We start from the raw sequence: 21,536 nt of genomic DNA, 5'->3' as shown, positions 1-21,536 counted from the left end.
GCGCGTCCGGAGCCTGTGCTCCGCAAGAGGGCCACAACGGTGAGAGGCCCGCGTACCGCAAAAAAAAAAAAAAAAAGAAAAAAAATTCAGTATCTAAATGATGGTGCTCTGTTATACATGGCCTGTAAGTCTTGAGTTCTTTTCCCCACTGTCTAAAATGAATACCTGTAAATTCATCCTATTTCTGATGCATGTCACAGCCAGTTGCAAATATCAGAATGCTTTACCCCTAAAGAGTTCAGCATGCATATCATCAACTAGATTCAATATTGCTTTAGTTTTTTTAAATTATACACCATAAAATGTTTTTAATTGAAGTATAGTTGATTTACAATGTTGTGTTAATTTCTGCTATACAGCAAGGTGATTCAATTATACATATATATACTCTTTTTCATATTTTTTTCCATTATGGTTTATTACAGGATATTGAATATAGTTCCCTGTGCTGTACAGTAGGACCTTGTTGTTTATCCATTCTACATATACTAGTTTGCATCTGCTAATCCCAAACTCCCAATCTATCCCTCCCCCACTCCCCTCCCCCTTGGCAACCACAAGTCTGTTTTCTATGTCTGTGAGTCTGTTTCTGTTCACCATGAGATGTTTTGACATGAGTTTTGACAAACACCTACAATACCTCAGTTAGCCAAGGTAGTGATGTTGTACACTTTTCTATCTGCCAATCAGGTGAAGAATGCTCTGCTAGGGGCTGCAGCTGAGATGATGAGAGAAGATCCCATTAGATTCAACATTAGTGGTACGTAGAGCCTTGCTTTAGCTGAAACCAAAAATGCATTTGTAGGAACAGAATGCACAGAAAAATGCCACTCTCCAAGGTATCAAAAATGGTTCCAGGACTTCCCTGATGCCACAGGGGTTAAGAATCCGCCTGCCAATGCAGGAGACACGGGTTCGAGCCCTGGTCCGGGAAGATCCCACATGCTGCAGAGCAACTAAGCCCATGTACCACAACTACTGAGCCTGTGCTCTACAGCCCGCGAGCCACAACTACTGAGCCTGCACGCCACAACTACTGAAGCCTGAGCACCTAGAGCCTGTGCTCCACAACAAGAGAAGCCACCGCAATGAGATGCCTGCACATCACAATGAAGAGTACCCCCGTTCGCTGCAACTAGAGAAAGCCCACGCGCAGCAACAAAGACCCAACACAGTCAAAAATAAATAAAATAAATTTTTTTAAAAAGTAAACACAACAGGAAAAAAAAGATATTTATGCTGGATACAGCATTCTGGGTTGATAGGTTTTTTCTTTCAGCACTTTAAAGATGAGTTTCCAATGTCTTCTGGCCTCTATTGTGACTATCTCTTTAACATAATTTTAAAATGTTACAGGCTAACACTCTCTTGTCTTTTTCTCCACCTTAAACAACAAAACTTCCGAAGGAGGGAGGGTGGGAGGAGCCATATACACATACATATATTTTTCATTATGCTTTTGTTCAAGGTTTGAGTTTTAAGATTTGAGCCATGATACTAACTAAGGCTGTTAGATAAGATGAGGGCCTGTATGGATAGTGTTTAGCACTCAAATATGGGCCAAGGTTCAGGACTTCAAACATTTCCCTGCAAACACCCTTACTCATGCCTGCCCCCCTCCCTCCATCACACTCAGATGGCAGAACTGCAGCCCTAATTACACCCAATAATCCATGTGCTCTGTGCTTGCACCTGAGCAGCTAAGCATGGCTGGAGAAAATCCCATTGTGCTGATCAGTCTCAGTGTAAATCGAAGACCTCAAATCTTAAATGAGCAGCCAATGCTACCAGCTAATCCTACCGCACCTCCCAGGTAAATCTTCTCTCTTTCAAGACAGCAATTTCACCTCTTCACCTCACTGCATATTTATTAAGGAAACAGATGCTTGAAGGTGAGTCCTCCCTTGGCTTCCCAGCCCTAGATCCACCGACCTATTGCATTTGTATCCAGATCTCCTCCTCTTATTGTAATGGAAAGAGTGTCCTTGCTTGTGGCTGCAGACTATCCCTCCACTTTGTACTGAATTTTTTAATCCCTTCAAGTACTTAAAAACTTGGCTACTGAAATGATCCTCTCATTCTCTCCTTTGTCAGTTTCTTCTCCATACTGGATCATACCCATTTGCATACAAATAAGACTTAATGTTGCAGTTCTTAAAAATAAACATGCTGGGGACTTCCCTGGTGGTCCAGTGGGTAAGACTCTGTGCTGCCAATGCCGGGGGCCCGGGTTCGTTCCCTCGTCGGGGAACTAGATCTCACATGCATGCTGCAACTAAGAGTTCACAGCTAAGAGTCTGCATGCCGCAACTAAGAAGTCCTCATGTTGCAACTAAGAAGCTTGCATGCCGCAACTAAGACCCGGCACAGCCTAAAAAAATAAACATGCTCCCTAGAGCCCATAGCCCCTGCCAAACTCTACTTTTTTTTTTCTGCTTCTCTTTTTCTGCAAAATCCCTCCAAAGTTGTTTCTATTTCCTGTCTCCACCTTCTCACCTCCCCTTCTCACTCCAGTTGGGCTTTCCATTCAACCATCCCACTGAAACTTCTCCCACTTTGCCCAATCGATTCATTAGGTCTCTGCTCTTATCTTGTTCAGCCCTCAGCAGCACTTGATATAGCTACTCCCTCCTACCTAAACATCATCTTCTCTTCCAGTTTTCCTCCTGACCCCCACGGCTTTCTCAGCCTTCCCTGCAGAGTTCTCCTCTTCCAGCTCCCCAGAATACAGGCCAGGACATGACTCTCCTCTCTTCTCCTCCATCCTGCTCTTCCACTAGGTGCTCTCATCCAGGACCACCAATGTACCAGTGACTCCCAAATCTATAGCTATAACCCTGATCTTGCTTCTGCACTCCTGACTTTTATATCCAACACTGAGTGACATCTCCACTTGGATTTCTAAACTCAATGTGTCCAAAACAAACTCTTGATTTCCCTTCCACGGACCTGCTTCCGCAGGCTTTCTGAGGTCAGTGAATGGAAACACCACCTACCTAGTTTCAGGTCAGAACTTAGAAATTGGTCTTTTCTCTCTCCCTGCATCCTATCCATCAGCTACATACATACATATATATATATGCATGTACATATATATATATAGTAGCTCTATCTCCACATATAGCCTGAATCCAACCACTTCTTGTCTCCACTGCTGCAGTCCTATCACTTCTTTCTTGGAAAACAACATCCTAATATGCATTCCTGCTTCCCCTCTTGTCCCCATAGTTCATTCTCTCCCAGGGGAAAGATCTTTCAAAAGCGTAAATCAAATGATGTTGCTCCCTTACTTAAAACCCTCTAATGGAACATTTTATCTGTAAATATATATTCTCCCTGTCTGTGTCCTCTATAAAAACCTAGAAACAATGATTAAACCAGTAGCAATGAGCATCCCCAGTACCCAGTTTGTAGTTCTGAACCATGGTTTCCCACTAAAAGTAACCAGGATTTTTGGAAATGGCTGATTCCAAGTCTGGGGTAAGAAAAGTCTGGGGTTGGCAAACTTTTTTCAAAGGGCCAGACAGTATTTTAGATTTTGCAGGCCAAGAAGCAAAATCAAGGATATTATGTAGGTACTTATATAACCATTTAAATGTAACCATTTAAAAATGCATAAGGACAAACCCGAGCATTGCGACCCTCGAAGGTCCACTAATCCTTGAATTTCCGATCCCAGGAGGCTCCGACCCTTCCAGCCCCGCCATCTGCTCTCCCAGCTCTAGCTGGGTTCCCAGCGCCGCTCCCCTCCCCCGCCGCTGGTCCTTACCACCTTCGTGTCTCTTAGCAACGGGCCGACGCAACCTCCACCCTCCCTAGACTCCGGGTGGGGAGGAGGGGAGCGAGCACGCATGCGCCCAAGGAGCTCCCGGCTCCACCCACCCTCTCCGGGAGAAAGAGGAGATCATTGGAGCACCCAAGCCCAAGGGCCTGGTCCCAAGCCAAAGTCTGTGTCCACACTCTTCCCACAAGTCCTCTACCACACCCTTGGCCTGGTAGAGGAGAGGCAGCAACAGCACCACCATGGAGCCTGGTAGAAATACAGAATTTCAACCTCACCCCAGACCTCCTGAATCAGTGTCTGCATTTTTAACAAGATCCCGGGAGATTCCTATGCATATTAACGTTTGACAAGCGTTGCTTTCACAATAAATTGTTGCTTTATTTAAGGCAAAGCCATAAATAAATATATCGGGGTCTTCCCTGGCGGCACAGTGTATAAGAATCTGCCTGCCAATTCAGGGGACATCCCTGAAGCCGATCCCTGGCCTGGGAAGATCCCACATGCCGTGGAGCAACTAAGCCCGTGTGCCGCAACTACCGAAACCTGCGCGCCTAGAGCCCGTGCACCACAACAAAGAGTACCCCCCGCTCCCCACAACTAGGGAGAAGCCCACGCACAGCAATGAAGACCCAAAGTAGCCAAAAACAAATTTATTTAAAAATTAATAATAAATACATAAAAATAGGAACACCTCTTGTAGGTTGAACTTTTAACCTAGACCCTAAAAAACAGCCTTTACGATTTACAAGCGGAAGTTCCCACAGCCAAGTTCCTTATGCTTAGCAAGGGTGAAAATCCCCTCGTGTCTCCTCTGACCATCCGTCCAGGATGGAATGCATCACTGACCTCAGGTTCCTGGTCTCAAAGTCAATGGGGAAATCAGGAAGGCCAATTTCCATTCCCAGTGCAAAGGCATTACTTCTTATGAATAATGTGGAAAGAGAAGGCTCAAAGAATAGGCTCCTTGGACTTGCCAAGATAAGTAAGTCAGACAGCAACATAAGGGCAATTCCAGCCCCAGGGAAGGCAGTACCCAAACCCTGCTGAACGGCTCCCAGGAGACAGACCCCATTTCCATTTTAAACCCCCAAACGAAATTTCTATTATTATTAAGACATATGAGAACTCCTAAGAGAAGTTCTGAGGTCAGTAACTTCCCACTCTGGTGAGTTGTCTCCATATTCATCTATCTTGGGAAACTGCAGAACTTAAATTTAACTTCCTCATCAGATGACAGTGGCAAATCAGAATAAGCACATCCCAATCCTAGAAGAACCACTTTGCTTCACTGGGGAATATCAAAGAGAAGAGACTGACTCACCAGAGGACACCACATTCCAAAAAAAAAAAAAAAAAGGACAAAATAACAAGATGGGGGGGAAAAAACGTTCTTCAAACAGAAAACAACCCAAAATACCCATTTCTAAAAATCCATGATACATACTACAACATGGATAAGCCTTGAAAACATTATGCTAAGTGAAAGGAGCCAGTCACATAGGACATATATTGTATGATTCAAATTATATGAAATGTTCAGAATAGGCCAATCTTTAGAGATAGAAAGTAATTAGTGATTGCCTAGGGCTGGGAGGGATGCAGGAATTGGGGGTTAATAGCTAAAGGGTATGGGGTTTCTTTTGGAGGTGATGAAAATGATCTCAATATTCTAAAAGTTAGATAACAACTCTGTGAATGTACTAAAAGCCATTTGAATTGTGCACTTTAAGTGGGTGAATTGTATGGTATGTGAATTATATTTTATTAAAGCTGTTTGGAAAAAAGAAATCCATGGCTCCACTCTAGATCCACAATAGTCTAAAAACATGGAGTTCCTACTATAATGCAAAGACTTTCTGGGCAAAATCTGAAGGGGAGAAAAAAGGTGACGTCAGTACTGGGTAGAGGCTCTTACTAGATTTCTCTAGCATAACACTCCCATCTGAATTTGGGGAAGAATTCCACAGTCTTGTCTCAAGATCATGAATCTCACAGAAATCCCCATCTGGCTTTAGGTTCCTGTTCCAAAAATACTGGAAAAACCAACAGGCAAAACACTTTCAAAACAACACCTTTAATCTACGTGGGCAAGGGAAGAAACAGAGGATCACAGGATAGATGCCATGGGTTCTGTCAGAATACAAAGTCGAGAATTCATTATCACTATAGAAACTCAAGTCCAAAAAAAGACTACACATTTCCCAAGGAAACTGTCTTCAAAGTCCCTGAAAAACATAACTCACAAAGAATGGTAGCCAAAAGAGTTCAGCTGGATGGCTGAAGCCTTAGAGGTGATCACACTGACCTCAGCTCTGCTGCCCCTGTTGGGCTTTAACCTTATCAAATTCTCTTCTCTACCTGCTTAATTTCCCACACCAAGAGCAGAGGGTATCAAGAGAAGCCCGTGAAGAATCTGGCTCCACCCACAAACACCTGTGTTGGCCTCATGGTCACAGCTGTTACCATGGAGAGTAAGACAGAAAGCGAGGTGGAACAGGTGTCTCTCTTATCCTAAAGCAAAACACACAAAACCCTAGAGCATTGGGAGGCTGAGAGAGAGAGAGAGAGAGAGAGAGAGAAATCTCTTCAGCAATCATCCAACAGCTTTGACCTGCCCTGACGGCCTGGAGTCTCTCTAATCCCCAGGCACATTAAAAGACCAAATGTTATTAAGCAATTAATAATGGAACAGATGCTGCTTGGCTTCTGTGTCTCCCCTGAACTCCTGCTCCAAAGGGCCTGCTTCACTCCCTAAGAACAAAATGGCCATTTCCAATGCCAAGGGCAAAAAGAACCAGGAAGTACCCAGCACACTGTCTGACACATAGTAGGTATCAATAAATATTAGTTGAATGACTCTTGAATGAATGCTGATATCACCTCCCTTGGCCATCTCTGCCTTCTTCCCTCAGCCTGGAAACACACACACACACACACACACACACACACATACATACACCACACAGAGTTGAATCCACACCTTTTCACCGCAACTGTATTTGTAAACTTGCAAAATTAATAAACATAATTGTATAAACAACAAGGTCCTACTGTATAGCACAGGGAACTATATTCAGTATCCTGTGATAAACCATAATGGAAAAGAATATGAAAAAGAATGTATACATATGTATAACTGAGTCACTGCTGTACAGCAGTAATTAACACAACACTGTAATTCAACTATACTTCAATAAAAAATAAAGAAAAATAAAAGTAACATGTAAATGAAAAAATTAAACATTAAACATAATTATCACTGCTATAATATAGATTTCTGGAGAGCAGGGACTTTTGTCAATTTTTTTTTTTTTTTTTTGGTCTGTGCCTTGTGGCTTGCGGGATCTTCGTTTCCCCACCAGGGATCCAACCCCGCCCCAGCAGTGCAAGCTCCAGAATCCTAACCACTGGACCACCGGAGAATTCCCTGTCAGTTTTGTTACTAATGTACCTTAAGCGCCTAAAATAATGCCTGGCACACAGTAGCCTCTCAATGAATATTTGTTGAATGCCAAATGAATTAAAGGCCTACTGTGTTCCAGGCCGCTTGCGTTAGATGGACTCTGGCAGGCGCCTCCTTCCCCATCACCTCCACCCAGAGGCAGAAGCTGCTTTGACTCCTCCTGCAGCCAGGGGTCGCTGTAGGAAACGCCTGGCCTCCTTCTCAAGTTACCTTCTATCCCCGCACTGCCCTTTGACCCCGTGAAGTCATTGCCCCGAGTTAAGATGGAGGCGTCGGTGGCAGCTGCAGCCGGGCGACTTCGGCGGGCCATTCGAAGGTTGCCGCAATGGCGGGGCCCCAGCCGTCGGGCGCTCTCGTCCGAGGCCCCTCCAACCCAGGCCGAGGCCGTGCGGGACGCCTTCCTGAGCTTCTTTCGGGACCGCCATGGCCACCGCCTGGTGCCGTCCGCTTCCGTGAGGCCCCGCGGCGACCCCAGTTTGCTTTTCGTCAACGCGGGCATGAACCAGGTAGGGGCTGAGACGCTAATCCGGGCGGAGTTTGTGACTTGTTCCTGAGAGAAAGGCGTTGCGGGATTGGGCAAAAGAAGCGAAGGGCGGAGCTCCTAGCTTTCGGGGGAAAGAGGGCTGTACGTGGTTAGGCTACGAGATTGGGGCGCAAATTAGACCTTGGAGAGGGCTACCCCGGGCAACTTCCGAGTTGAGGTTGAGTTTTAGGTCCAGGAATGGCGGGTGTGGAGTCCCGTGGAGGAAGTCTGGCTTCACTTATTAGTTCTTTAAATAAAGATAAGTCATTGATTAAAATAAATGTTGATGTTGAGCACATGCTATGTGCTAGACTGGGTTCTCTAAGCTTTTGACTTTGAGCACCGCTTACCCTCTCTAGACTTGCTCTGTTTCCAGCCACCAACACACTCCTCCTTCTTTTACCTTGCTTATTTTACTAGCAGAGTCTCTGTTTCATGATTTATTTACCCCTTGTCTGCCCAGACACACCAGAGATGGGTGCCCCCACGCTCCCAGTCTGCCCCCCTGGCCTCTCAGGGGCACGGTCAGCCTTCAGTCTGAACTACCATCTCTCTCCATACCCTCCACGTTTCCCTTCTGCTGAGGGTCTGGACTATCTCTCTCGCCCTTCATCTGTTTCCAGTTCAAGCCAATCTTCCTGGGCACTGTGGATCCACGAAGCGAGATGGCAGGCTTTCGACGTGTGGCCAACAGCCAGAAATGTGTGAGGGCTGGAGGACGCCACAGCGACCTGGAGGATGTGGGCCGAGACCTTTCCCATCATACCTTCTTTGAGATGCTCGGCAATTGGGCCTTTCGGGGGGTATATTTTAAGGTGAGTCTCCAGGAAGCCCTGGAGTTAGGAAAGGGTCAGTGGTCAGCCAAGAAAGGGGTCAAGGTTAGTCCTGTCTCCACTCTTAGAGTCTGCTTAGGGAGGGCTTCAGACCAGACACAGAGGCAAAGTGCTAGATGAACACTTATAATAGGAATGTGTCTCGTTTCCCTGATGGGGTTGTAAACTCCTTGAGGGCCAGGACTATGCCTCCTGCCTAATGGCTGGTCAATAATTATTGTATGACTAAATGGTGAGGCAGCAATACTAAAGTGCAGGAGTTAAAAATCATCCCAGGCTAGGGTGCATAGAGGATTTCATGGAGAAGGTGGGACTTGAAAGAATGTAGGATTCAGAAGAGGGAGGAGGCTTTCTATGCAGGAAAAACTCAGAATTAGAAATGGTCATGGCGTGTTCTGGAAACAACGTGGACAGTGGAAATGGTTTTGTCTTAAGCCGAGGGCTGAACTCATGTGGCTTGATTGGAACTTCAGTGGGGCCTTCTTCTCACCCATTTTCCTCTTCCCAATGGGTTTGCACTGCAGGAGGAGGCTTGCAGCATGGCCTGGGAACTGCTGACTCAGGTCTATGGGATCCCTGAGGACAGGCTCTGGGTGTCCTACTTTGGTGGTGACCCCAAGGCTGGGCTGGGCCCGGACCTGGAGAGCAGGGACATCTGGCTCAAGTTAGGGTGAGTCCACCCCCACTTGTGTCCACTCCTGGAGCACAAGAGGACTGGAAAATAGAGACTACCAGAGAGTCTTGGCATATCCCGGGATACTGTAGGGTCAGCCCTGTTCCTCCTCCTGCTGAGCTTAATGGAAGGGTTCTCCTGGCAGAGGGAGTACCAGGTTCTGCCTTTGTCTCCCCACCACCTGTCTGGCTTCCTTCCCAGGGTGCCTGCCAGCCGCATGCTCTCCTTTGGACCACAGGAGAACTTCTGGGAGATGGGGGATACTGGCCCTTGTGGGCCCTGTACTGAGATCCACTATGACCTGGCTGGTGGGGTGGGAGCCCCCCAGCTGGTGGAGCTTTGGAATCTGGTCTTCATGCAGCACAACAGGTAATGGGGTGCGAGAGCAGGAGGGAAATCCCCGACTGGAAGTGAAAAAGTCGGCAGTCAGGACACTTTCATCCATTTTTTATAAAAACAAACACTTAAACGGCGTTTACAATATGCCAGGCATATTTCTAAACACTTTTCAAATAGTAGTTGATTTAATCCTCATCTTTGCCCATAACAGTTGAAACTAGTCACTGCTGCTCTCCAGACTCTGCTCCCTTATATGATGGAGTTGAACTTGATGATCTCTTAAGATTTTCTACCAGCCTTGACATGTCTCTTTCTAAAGCAAAGAATTGTGTCCCAGAAAGGGGATGCCTGGGTCCAGGCAAGGGCCCAAGCAGAGGGTGAAGGCGGAGGTCACTCTTTATGAGAAAGGACGGGACCCAAGGCCATCGTCGTCTGCTTTTGGGGGTGGGGGGATGATACTGCCCTCTGGTTCCTCCCATTGTCAGCCCCCCAGACCCTCCCCCATCCCTTTATGCCACTTGAGCGTCTGCCTCATACCTGTAATCCTGTGGCGGGGCCTCACCTTGCACACCCTTCCTGGCCAGAGAGGCAGATGGAAGCCTGCAGCCCCTGCCCCAGCGGCACGTGGACACGGGAATGGGCCTGGAAAGGCTGCTGGCCGTGTTGCAAGGCAGACGCTCCACCTACGACACCGACCTCTTTTCCCCACTGCTCAATGCCATACACCAGGTGAGCCCACCTCTTCCCTTCCAGAAGCTCCTCTGACCTGCTCTCACCCGTGCTCACTGCCATTGCTTTCCATCTTTGTTGAGAACTCAGAATATTTTCTTGCCTGTGGGGACAGTGACCAGCCAAGGATACAAAGGTGTCAGACGTGAGGCTCCGATTCATATTTACTACCTGATATTGCTCCTAACTCCTTCCTTCCTTCATTTATGCAAAAAATATGTGTTGAGTGCCTACTTTGTGTTAAATCTTTGTGCTTGGTTCAGGAGATACAGCAGTAAAGAGAAAAGAGATCATGGAGATTACATTCTAGCCTAAGAAATAGGTAATAAACAAATGTATTAAAGAACAAGATAGGGCTTCCCTGGTGGCGCAGTGGTTAAGAGTCCGCCTGCCGATGCAGGGGACACGGGTTCGTGCCCTGGTGTGGGAAGATCCCACATGCCGCGGAGCGGCTGGGCCCGTGAGCCATGGCCACTGGGCCTGCGCGTCCAGAGCCTGTGCTCCGCAACGGGAGAGGCCACAACAGTGAGAGGCCCACGTACCGCAAAAAAAAAAAAGAAAAAAAGAACAAGATAGCCGTTTACAGATCGTGAATAGGCAGTAAACCTGGGTGATAGTAATTGGCAGGGGACAGGGTGTCGAGAAGAATCTTAGATGACATGTTTGGGGAAGGCTCACCAAGGAGATATCTCTGAGCTGAAACCTGAAAGAAGAATCAGCTACAGGAAACTCATTCCAGGCAGAAGCAACAGTGAATACCAAGGCCCTGATACAGGAAAGGAACAAAAAGTGGCCAGCCAGCTAAAGTAGAATCACGTGGGATAGGGTTGGAGTGTGTGTGGGTTCGCTCTTGCTGTATAATAAACCACCTAACATTTTGTGGCTGAAAACAACAACCATTTATATAGCGTACGAGACTGTGGACAAGCAATGTAGGCTGGGCTCAGCTGGGTCACTCTTGGTCCTGTATGAGCTCACTCATACATCTGTGGTCAGCTGCTAGGCACCTCTACTTCTGGGAGTTGGCTGGCTGTCAGTTTAGGGCTATGGCGATGACCGGGTTGTATGTCTGTCATCCAGCAGGGTAGCTCGGGCCTGTTCACATGACAGCTTGGCAAGGTTCCAAGAAGGAGAGTGGAAGCACATGAAGCCTCTTAGGGCCTGGGCTCCGAACAGTGTCATTTCCACCACATTCCGTTGGCCAAAGCAAGTCAAAAGTCTAGCCCAGATCCAAGGGATGGAGAAATCAATTCTATTCCCTGATAGGAAGCACCTGTAAAGTCACGCTGCAAAGTGGCATGCACACAGGAAAGGGAAGGACTGTGGCCAATTTTGCAAACAGTCTACCACAGAGAGGAAGGCAGGAGTCAGATCTTGTGGGACCTTGAAGTCCAAAGTGAGTCTTTTATTCTAAATGTGGTGAGATGGACTCCAAGGCAGGAGGTGCACAATCTGATTGACACTTTTAAAAGGCCACTCCTGTTGCCGTTTGAAGGATAGGCTGGAAGGAGACCAGAGTAGAAGCTGAGAAACCAATTGGGAGCCTTTTTCATAGTTCAGGAAAGATAATAGGGTGTGGCCTAGGTTGGTAGCAGTGGAAGTGGAGAAAAGTAGATTGATCTGAAAGATCTCATGGAGGTAGACACAAAAGACCCCACTGATGGATTGGATGGGGAGAGGAAAGAAAGTCAAGCCTGGCTCCCGAGTTTTTGACTTGAGTAATGTGGTGAATGGCAGGACTGTTTATTGAGAGGGGGAAGCTTGGGGAAGAGACAGGTTTGGAGCTGGATGAATCAAGCACTCTGCTTTGGAGCACAGCTTAATGTATTCACAGCTCACACACTCCTTCCCTGCGGCCATAGAGGCTGTAGAGGCAGGTGTGGGGAATGAAGGGCACCTGGGTGGGACGGTCCTGGTTCAAATCTCGGATCTGCTCTTGAATTGTGTGCCCTTGTAGAACTTGGCTCCTCTGAGTCTCACTTTCCTCTTTTTTTGTTTGTTTTTATTTTTTTCCACTTTTTTTTGGTCTTGTCTTTTTTTTTTTTTTTTTTTTCCTTCTCCACTTGCCACTTTCCACTTTAACACAGGAAGTTTTAGGGATTAGACACCATATCATTCAAGTACCCACCCGGTTCTGATAATAGAAATTCAGTAAATGATCGCAGCTGTGCTCCTTGTCTGTGCTGAATGTGGGCCCCAGGAGGCAGGGACTGGCTCTCTTTCACCTTTGAAGCTTCTCTGGCCCAGGCCATTCCAGATGCGGTCAGCTTTAGGGGTGAGGGCAGATGCTCCAGGAGTGATGGAGAGTGTCCCTCCTGGGCCAGGGCAGGCAGGGCCGGCAGCCATGTCTCCTCTCCTGCTTCCCAGGGTTGCGGGGCACCCCCTTACTCGGGCCGGGTTGGGGCAGCAGACGAGGGGCACACAGACACAGCATACCGTGTGGTGGCTGACCACATCCGCACGCTCAGCGTCTGCATCGCCGATGGCGTCTCTCCTGGGATGTCTGGTGCACCGTGAGTCTGGAAGGGCTACAGCAGGGGCAGGGTCTGCTGGGAGTTGCAGGGGACAGGAGGGAGGAGATGGAGAGGTGGGTCGGGTTGAGATGGCAGGAGGAGGGGGAAGCGAGCACACACGCTGGACCTTGCCCTCCCCTCTCCCCTCCCTGCTGACCAGGGGCTGCTGGGGGCTCATCTGGGCTCTGAATCCTTCTAGGCTGGTACTTCGTCAGATCCTCCGTCGAGCCGTGCGGTTCTCTACAGAGTTGTTGCGGGCACCACCTGGCTTCCTGGGCAGCCTGGTGCCTGTAGTGGTGGAGACGCTGGTAAGGGCAGAGCTTCCTCACTTCCCTGGGCCTCCCTTGGGTCTCAGGGAACCTGTTGCTGAGCCCATACAGTGCCCCGGCCTGGGTTCCCCACCCTAAATGTCCAGCCCAACGTCCTCTCAGTGGGCTTACAAAAAGCAGGGAGCCTTCAGGAGGCCTTCTGGCCCAGGCTGCTGAGCCTTTGACCTCGGGACCCCCCTTCTGCCCGTATCAGTCCCCCTCCCCCGAGAGAAACTGATTCCCCATTTGGATCCCTCCCCCGTCCATCAGCCTCTCTGAGTCTCCACGGCAGGTGTCCCCAGGGAGGCCCAGGGTGGAGGTGCAGAGTGGGCTGGTTGCTTTTGACACCTCCTCAGCCCTGTCCGCCACCCCTAGGGAGGTGCTTATCCAGAACTGCAGAGGAACTCAGCCCAGGTACTGGATTTGGATCGGGGAGGGAGGGGCTCCTTCTCAGGAGACCCAGCTCCAGCCCTGCCGTGCCCCCATTCAGATAGCCAGCGTGGTGTCAGAGGATGAGGCGGCCTTTCTGGCCTCCCTGCAGCGGGGTCGGCGGATCATCGAGCGGACCCTGAGGCGCCTGGGGCCTTCCGATATGTTCCCTGGTGAGCAGGGCACCTGGCCGAGGTGTGAGGGACCCACTTAGGCGAGCCAGGCCCAGGCCTCACATCCCACCTCCTCCCCCACGTCCCTCTCCCCGTACTCTCTCTCCAGCACCTCCCTGCTTCTCCTCACTTCCGTGCTGCCCAGCTGGCCCTGCCTCTGGTCTCTGCTTTCCAAGGCTGGCTTCATGCCAAGAATGAGCTTCTCACCTCCTTTGAAATCACATATGCCAAGGGAGGACCCTGGGCTACCCCCAGCTCTGGCTTTGGGGCCTGAAGGTGACCCCTCTCCCGGGCCTGCCCAGTGTGGGGAGGGGGCACTTGTGCTTGGCACCCAGTGGCTTCTGTGTGGTCAGAAAAGCCCTGGCCCTTACTTCTCCCTCACTTCTTCTCCCTCCCTCCATCCTGCCCCTCCTCCCTCAACACCCCTTCCGTCTCTTGTCTTCCTTTCTCATAGCCGAAGTGGCCTGGTCCTTGTCACTGTCTGGGAACCTGGGGCTCCCCCTGGACCTGGTGGAACTGATGCTGGAGGAGAAAGGGGTGCAGCTGGACTCTGCTGGACTGGAGCGGCTGGCTCAGGAGGAGGCCCAGGTACAGGCTGGGGCACTCCCACACAGGGCTCTGCTGGGGCATGTCGGCCCCTTCCCCAGCCCTGAGTTCTTGTGGGAGGAGCTACAGCTATTGAAGGAAACAGGAGTCTGAGGTAGGGTCTGCCCCTTCACTCAGGCTCCGCCCACAGTCCATGGAGGGGAACGCTAGTTCAGTGGGCCACACAGAGTAGCAGAAGGGGAGAGGCCAGCACAAAGTCCTAGAGAGGGGCCGTCGGAGGCAGCAGTGGGTGAGGGAGGCCTGGTCCTGAGACCCCCGCATGAGGGTGGTTCACTAGCCAGCCCAGGGTCTCTAGCAGCCAGCCCAGCCTGAGGGCTTATTCCAGAGGGAGTGCAGGTTTCACACAACTGTGTGGCAGGGACAGGGCTCTCTGGAGACTCAAGTCCCGTTGCACTCTCCGTGCACCCCTTCTGTGCACACACGCCTGTCCCGCAGCACCGGGCACGGCAGGCCGAGCCAGTTCAGGAGCAGGGACTGCGGCTTGACATCCACGCGCTGGGGGAGCTACAGCGCCAAGGGGTGCCCCCAACCGATGACAGCCCCAAGTACAACTACTCCCTGCGACCCAGTGGCAGTTACGGTGAGAGCCTAGACTCAGGTGGGTGGCCACGGGCTTGCCTGACCATGATTGGGAAGGACGTCAGAGACCAGCTACCAGGCCTGTGCCTTCCCTGGGGTAGCCGCCGGGGTTCTCTGGGGGCCCCGGCTGGAAGTGCCCCCCAGCCCCGTGCCTATTGACTTCAAGGAAGGCGCAGACCCACATCCTGCATCCCGAGCCCCTGCCTAGCACTGATAACCATTCTTGGCCCTGGCAGAGTTCGGCACCTGTGAGGCCCAGGTGCTCCAGCTGTATACGGAGGATGGAACAGCCGTGGCCTCCGTGGGGGAAGGCCAGCGCTGTGGCCTCCTCCTGGACAAAACCAACTTCTACGCCGAACAGGGAGGTCAGGCTTCCGACCGAGGCTACCTGGTGCGGGTGGGACTGCAGGTGAGCCCCCCCAGCCCCCCTCACACACAGAGGCTCCTGCAGGAGGCAGACCTGAGCCAGAAGGGAACCAAGGGGAGGGAGAGGCTGCAAGCACTCAGTGCCTTGGCCCTGCCCTCCCCTAGGACGTGCCGTTCCCAGTGGCCCGGGCGCAGGTCTGCGGAGGCTTCATCCTGCATGAGGTGGCGGCCCCTGAGTGCCTACAGGTGGGGGACCAGGTACAGCTGCACGTGGATGAGGTGAGGACCCCACCCCTGCTGTTCGTGACGTCCCACAGCCCCTTTGCTCTCCCCATCCCCACCTACACCCAGGACCCTGGGTGACAAAAGTGTTTCAGGCCTGGCGTCTGAGCTGCATGGAGAAGCACACAGCCGTCCACCTACTAAACTGGGCGCTGCGGCAGGCCCTGGGCCCTGGCACAGAGCAGCGAGGGTCCCATCTCAATCCTGAGTGGCTGTGCTTCGACGTGGCCACACAGGTGAGCAGGGCACAGAGGGGCAGCCTTCAAGTGAGGCGACAGGCTTAGAGGGAGTCTGGTAGTGTGGGAGTTTGGCCAGTAAGGGGGCCTGGGCTGCCTCTCGTTCAGTCACTGGGGGGCCTGGGGCAGGGGTTTCCCATCAGGCTCCTCCTGCACCAGTGAGGGTTAGGCTAGCCAGTGTGTGGAGCCACCCCTTCACCTCCAGCCACCCAGCTTCCTTTTCCCTGCTGTCACCCAAGCCATTCTTGCTCAAGCGGAGCTGCCCTCTCCCTTTACTGCCATCCTGTCTCCTTGTACCTCTGGCTCAAATCCTCTGGGAAGTGCTCACTGACTAAATCTCGTTCCACTTGATAACTCCTTGCTTCTGCGTCTCCCCCACCCTGTATTTCTCTTCCACTGGCTGACCCTTGTTGTAAGCTCCCTGAGTCCAGAGCCTCCATTTTCTGTCTCTTCATCCACTTTCAGTGCCTAGTGAAAGGCCTGCAGCTTCCGATAGGCCCAACCCCCAGGTAGATTTCTAAAGAAAAGAATTGTTAGCTCCACAAATGTGTATTGAGCACATGTTATGTACTAATCCCTGTTCTAGAACCTGGGGGTAGTTCAGTGAACACTGACTGCTTCTTCATGCATCACTCCCAGGCATGGGGCTGACTGCCTGTTGGTCTATCTGTTTCCCCGCAACGCCCCCAGGCCCCACTGACCCCAGAGCAGCTCCGGGCAGTGGAGGGCACTGTGCAGAAGGCAGTGGGGCAGGATGAGGCCGTGTACATGGAGGAGGTGGCCCTGGCACGCACTGCCCGTGTCCCTGGCCTGCGTTCTCTGGATGAGGTGTGCTGGGGGAGCCCACGGGGTGGAGGTTGCCTGCCCGCCGCCCCCACCCTCCCCTCCCCTCGGGCCCCTTAACAGACCTGTGCCCTCTCACTGTCAGGTATACCCAGACCCTGTGCGGGTGGTGTCTGTGGGTGTGCCTGTGGCCCAGGCGCTGAACCCAGCCTCCCAGGCCGCACTGCAGACTTCTGTGGAGCTGTGCTGTGGGACGTGAGTCACTCCTCTCTGCCTGCTCTGGCCTGGGGCCCTGGACCTCCTCCCTTCCCTGGTCTTTGGAGCCACCAGCCCCTGGTTTGGAGCTCAGGCTGCTCTTTTCTCTCCCGTCGTCCCCCCGGCTTCCTCCTCCCTCCCTCTGCCCACAGGCACCTGCTACGCACAGGGGCTATAGGGGACCTGGTCATCATCAGGGAGCGCCCGCTCGCCAAGGGCACCACCCGCCTCCTGGCCATCACTGGGGAGCAGGCCCAGCAGGTCAGCACGCCAGCAGGGCCTGGGAGGCTTCTGGGTGTGGATGGGGGTCAGAGAACGCATAGCTGATGCTCTCAGGCCGGGGGATGCCCAGCAGCAGAACCAGTGTTCATACCTGAGCACCAGGATGGCCCTACCAGCTGCTGGCAACTGGCATCTGTTGTGATTATTTGGTACCTTGATGGGTCCTGATTGTTCGGTGTTTCTAACTTGGTCCTACCCAGCAATGGGTTGAGAGTGCCTGTCTTGGAGAGGGAAAGTAAGCCAAGCAGTCCTGACCATCCGGTTCTCTCCCTGCAGGCCCGAGAGGTGGGCCAGAGCCTGGCCCAGGAGGTAGAAGCAGCCGCAGCACGGCTGAGTCAGGGCAGCCGGGATGTGGTGGAGGCTCAGCAGCTGTCCAAGGACATGGGACGACTCACTGATGTGAGGGCCACCCCCAGCATGGAGCTGTCCCCTCCCTCTCCTGGCCATGTCCCCTTCCGCGTGCATTCCTGGACCCTGCCCATCTCTCCCCAGCATTCCTGTTAGACGTTAGCTGGCCCAGATATTTGTCGGTTGTCTGCAGGGTGGGATGTGGTGGGTGTGGTCTCTTCCCTGGCCTTGCTGGTGGTCCCTGCCTCAGAGACCGTGGCTCAGGGAGGGCAGGGATTGTTGTACTGCTTCTGACCATAGGCCGTGGACACTGCTGTGATGCCCCAGTGGCAGCGGCGGGAGCTTCAGGCCACACTGAAGGCGCTACGGCGGCGTGCCAACACTGCCGTCCGGAAACTGGAAATGGGGCAGGTAAGAGGAGGTCCAGCTGCACCCAGGGGGGCAGATACCAGGCACACCCAGCAAGGGTCAGAGGTGCTCTAGCACACACGCCGAGAAGCCTCAAAGCCTGGCAGGGGGGTGGGGCTGGGTGGCAGCTCCCCCCTCTCCTGCCAGCTGAGTGCCATCATCAGGCCATTTCCCCACTTCTCTCTCTGCCAAACTGGGTCTCTCCCCCAACTCCCAAGTCTGGCTCAGACTCTCCCTCCAGGAAGCTGACTTGATGGCGCCATTCAGCCCTAATTGCTCCTTGACTGTGGATCCTCCCCCCTCCACCCCCTCTCACCCATCTGTGCTCCAGCCTTACTTAGTCCTTTCACCTTCAGTGGCCTATTTGTAGGGCCCTGGAGCTATGATGAAAGGGAGGAGGTGAGGGGGGAGAGGAAGGACACAGGGGGGACCCAAAAGAAGGAGGCCATTCTAGGCAGAACCCCTGGCACCTTTGCTGGGGGAAGGGGGCCGTGGGAGGGGATTTCTGGACTGGGGCTCTGTTCACAAGTGGGGGCTGATTGCCTCCCAGCCCGACCCCCATGCTGTCCTTCCTGCCTCACAGGCTGCACAGAAAACCCAGGAGCTGCTACAGCGGCACTCGGAGGGGCCCCTGATTGTGGACACAGTTTACGCTGAGTCCCTCTCAGTAAGTGTTGCGATTGGGGGTGGCCCCAGGGTCTGGGGAGGGGAAAGTCCTGGCAGGGAGGAAGCTGGGAGTCCGGGGAGCTGTGAGGTCGCCATCTCTCCTCCCTTGTGCAGGTGCTGGTGAAGGTGGTCCGGCAGCTGTGTAAGCAGGCGCCCAGCACGTCTGTGCTGCTACTCAGCCCCCAGCCTCTGGGGCAGGTGCTGTGTGCCTGTCAGGTGGCCCAGGTAAGGAAAGAGGGAGGGCAGCTCCCACCGTGCCCGTCTCTTGGTCCAGCTCTCTGATTCCACACCTTCTATTCCTCCCACACGAGGGAGCCACAGCTGGGTAGAGGCCATCTCTGCAGATACCCCAGGGTGGGGATAGGACCACCTCCTTCTCCCTAACCCACCCCCTCCCCCGCCCCACCCACGAAGGCACCGAAAGACTCCCTAATTCCCACCACGCCACCTCCAGGCTGCACATTTCTTGCGAACAGGTAGCAGCCATTCATCAACCTCCACTCACGCATTCCCAGCCCATCCCTCTCCTGTCTCCTCGCCTCATTACCCCCACCATGTGCCCGGCTCGGGAGAGGGTCCTAATCGCCATGACTCCACTCTCAAAGGTACACTGAGTGGATGGTGGCAGGGAGGGCTGCTCTGCATCACTGCCCCTTCTGTTTCTGTCCTCAGAGTGCCGTGCCGGCCTTCACCGCAGAGGCCTGGGCGCTGGCTGTGTGCAGCCACATGGGGGGCAAGGCCTGGGGCTCTCAAGTGGTGGCCCAGGGCACCGGAAGCACTGCTGACCTGGACGCTGCCCTCAGTACAGCCCGAGCCTATGCCCTCAACAAGCTCTGATCCAGGCTCACTCAGGGACTCACAGAGACTAAAGAGACAACAGACAGGCCAGTGCCTGGAGCCCTGAAGGAGCGAGCAGAACCTCCCCGGAAGCTAAGCAGAGGACTAGAGGCTGGAGGCCAAGGAGCTGAGCCGAAGAGGACCACCCTGGGCTGGGCTCTGAGTGGACACAAGAAGATGTGGGCTGGGGAAGGCAGAAGTGGGCCTGGCAAAAGGCCCCCGCTAGTTGAATGTGAAGACATGGCTGTCCCGTCTGTGATTGTTCATTAAAAAGTATTTCACAGAGGATAGGAAGCTCCAGAAGGTTCTTTTGCCTAAAAAAGAGCAGCCTTTTGCCCCCAGCAACCTGGAATGGGTGCCCCATGACTAGTCTGACCCCTCACACTGGGCTGAAAGGCCACCCGGCATCCAGATCAGAGATCTCCTCATCGCCACAAGTGCTTGGACAGGCCCTCTATGCCAGCCTGTTCTGGGCACCCACAAAGGCCTCCTTGGCCACCAAGATCCATTAACTCTCACGTAAAAGTCATGAGAGCCAGGTAGATCCTCTCTGGTGTCACTTGTTTCATTAACAACAACTTCTCATTTTAATGAAGTCTCTGGTGATTTGTTGATAAAATGAGCTAATAGGTACCGGTCAGTTGCTGAGAATGTGGCAAGAACCAACCAGACTTCCTGCCCGTGTGGAGTTTGCTTCCAGTGGGGAAACAGCAATGAAGAGAAAGAAGAGGGTGTCAGACGGGGATGAGGTCTGCAGAGAGAGCAGAACTGGGGAGTGGAAGGGTGGGGGTGGCATCTGGGGGAGGGTGTGAGCCACGTGGACCTCCAAGGGAAGAGCCAGTGCAGGGGCCTAAGTGGGTAGTGAACAGGCAGGTGTCAGGCCTTGGGGTCAGAAGGGAGCGGAGCCAGAGCAAGCCTACTCTTAAGTTGCACAGGGGCTTCCCTGGTGGCGCAGTGGTTGAGAGTCTGCCTGCCAATGCAGGGGGCACGGGTTCGAGCCCTGGTCCGGGAGGATCCCACAAGCCGCAGACTAGGCCCGTGAGCCACAATTACTGAGCCTGCGTGTCTGGAGCCTGTGCTCCGCAACGAGAGAGGCCGCGATAGTGAGAAGCCCGTGCACCGCGATGAAGAGTGGCCCCCACTTGCCACAACTAGAGAAAGCCCTCGCACAGAAACGAAGAGCCAACACAGCCATAAATAAATAAATAAATAAATTAAAAAAAAAAAAAAAAAGTTGCACAGCACCTGCCCCAAGCCTGAGCTGAAGCTGAAGCTGAAATTGGCAGCTCAGAGCAGGAGGAAGCCAAGGGATGGAGGGCAGCCCTCCTCCCCTACCAAAATGAATCCACCCAGGACCAAGCCAGACACGGGAACTCCACGTCTGTTCGCAGATCTCTGTCGCTGGATGAAAGAAGGGACCTCGGGACCCATCTCCAAGTCAGAGGCTCCCTGGCTGTGAAGTTCTGTGGCCATTTAGTCAAAATTATTAGAGTGGAGCAGGCCCTCCTGACGTCATTTCCTGCATGATTTCTTGTTCTAAGTGAGGCACCAGTGATTCGTTAGTAAATCACTGATGAGGGCTTGAAAGGGACCTGAATTCTTGGACCCTGGCTGCTTGTAGCCCTGAGGAGTTGCAAAGCTTTCCCTTGGGATTTTGGCAACTGCAGCAGTGGCCACTGTTCAGTGGTGCTCAGCAAAGACCTGTCTCTCTACATGTGGACACCAAGGTGAGGAGTTGGGGGTACCCATTTTATTAATGAGTTAATTGAACTTCTAAGGTGCTAACCTGTCCAGGGTAACCAACTAGTAATCATCAGCAGAGCTGAAATTAAAGCTAAGCTCTGTCTGCACTGAAACTTCCTACTACTCTTGGTTGCTCTTCCCCTCTTGAAGGACAATTTCCTTTTCTAACTAGCCAGCCCCCATGAAGTTGGTCATTCCTGGTATCAGGCTTGGGGCTGTGGGAGGGAGCACTGTGGAGGCCTGGGCTTTCCTGCCTGGTGCCACTCTTCAGCCTTGCTGACACCCTGAAGAAAGGCCAAGGGTACCTCTGCAGGGATGCCGCAGGCCACTGCTCCCCTGCAGGGCCTGGAGTCAACTGGCGGCCTCAGGGGAGTTCAG

At 52.5% G+C, this 21,536-nt stretch overlaps 1 protein-coding gene across 1 annotated transcript; it reads left to right on the top strand.

Annotated features, from left to right (window-relative positions):
- The first annotated feature begins 7,076 nt into the window (after nucleotides 1–7,076).
- AARS2 (alanyl-tRNA synthetase 2, mitochondrial) lies at nucleotides 7,077–20,154 on the top strand. Its single transcript, XM_082639496.1, has 22 exons — nucleotides 7,077–7,753; nucleotides 8,394–8,585; nucleotides 9,128–9,273; nucleotides 9,478–9,645; nucleotides 10,200–10,344; nucleotides 12,712–12,857; nucleotides 13,057–13,165; nucleotides 13,541–13,579; nucleotides 13,656–13,767; nucleotides 14,222–14,355; nucleotides 14,809–14,953; nucleotides 15,189–15,361; nucleotides 15,484–15,597; nucleotides 15,696–15,836; nucleotides 16,527–16,664; nucleotides 16,765–16,874; nucleotides 17,027–17,135; nucleotides 17,433–17,555; nucleotides 17,805–17,915; nucleotides 18,496–18,579; nucleotides 18,693–18,803; nucleotides 19,251–20,154. The coding sequence occupies exons 1-22, from the start codon at nucleotides 7,511–7,513 to the stop codon at nucleotides 19,413–19,415; spliced, it is 2,958 nt and encodes a 985-aa protein (XP_082495622.1). The 5' UTR covers nucleotides 7,077–7,510; the 3' UTR covers nucleotides 19,416–20,154.
- Nucleotides 20,155–21,536: the final 1,382 nt, after the last annotated feature.

Source organism: Mesoplodon mirus, assembly GCF_964341445.2.
Source record: "Mesoplodon mirus genome assembly, chromosome: 12".
Classification (NCBI taxonomy): Eukaryota; Metazoa; Chordata; class Mammalia; order Artiodactyla; family Ziphiidae; genus Mesoplodon; species Mesoplodon mirus.
This window is presented reverse-complemented; position numbering and strand designations above follow the sequence as displayed.

Excerpts from the sequence above, each read along its gene's own strand:
- AARS2 (XM_082639496.1), top strand. The coding sequence starts at position 7,511 with ATGGAGGCGTCGGTGGCAGCTGCAGCCGGGCGACTTCGGCGGGCCATT. Across the intron at positions 16,665-16,764 it reads GCCTGCGTTCTCTGGATGAG|GTATACCCAGACCCTGTGCG; the intron begins GTGTGCTGGGGG and ends TCTCACTGTCAG. Across the intron at positions 16,875-17,026 it reads GTGGAGCTGTGCTGTGGGAC|GCACCTGCTACGCACAGGGG; the intron begins GTGAGTCACTCC and ends CTCTGCCCACAG.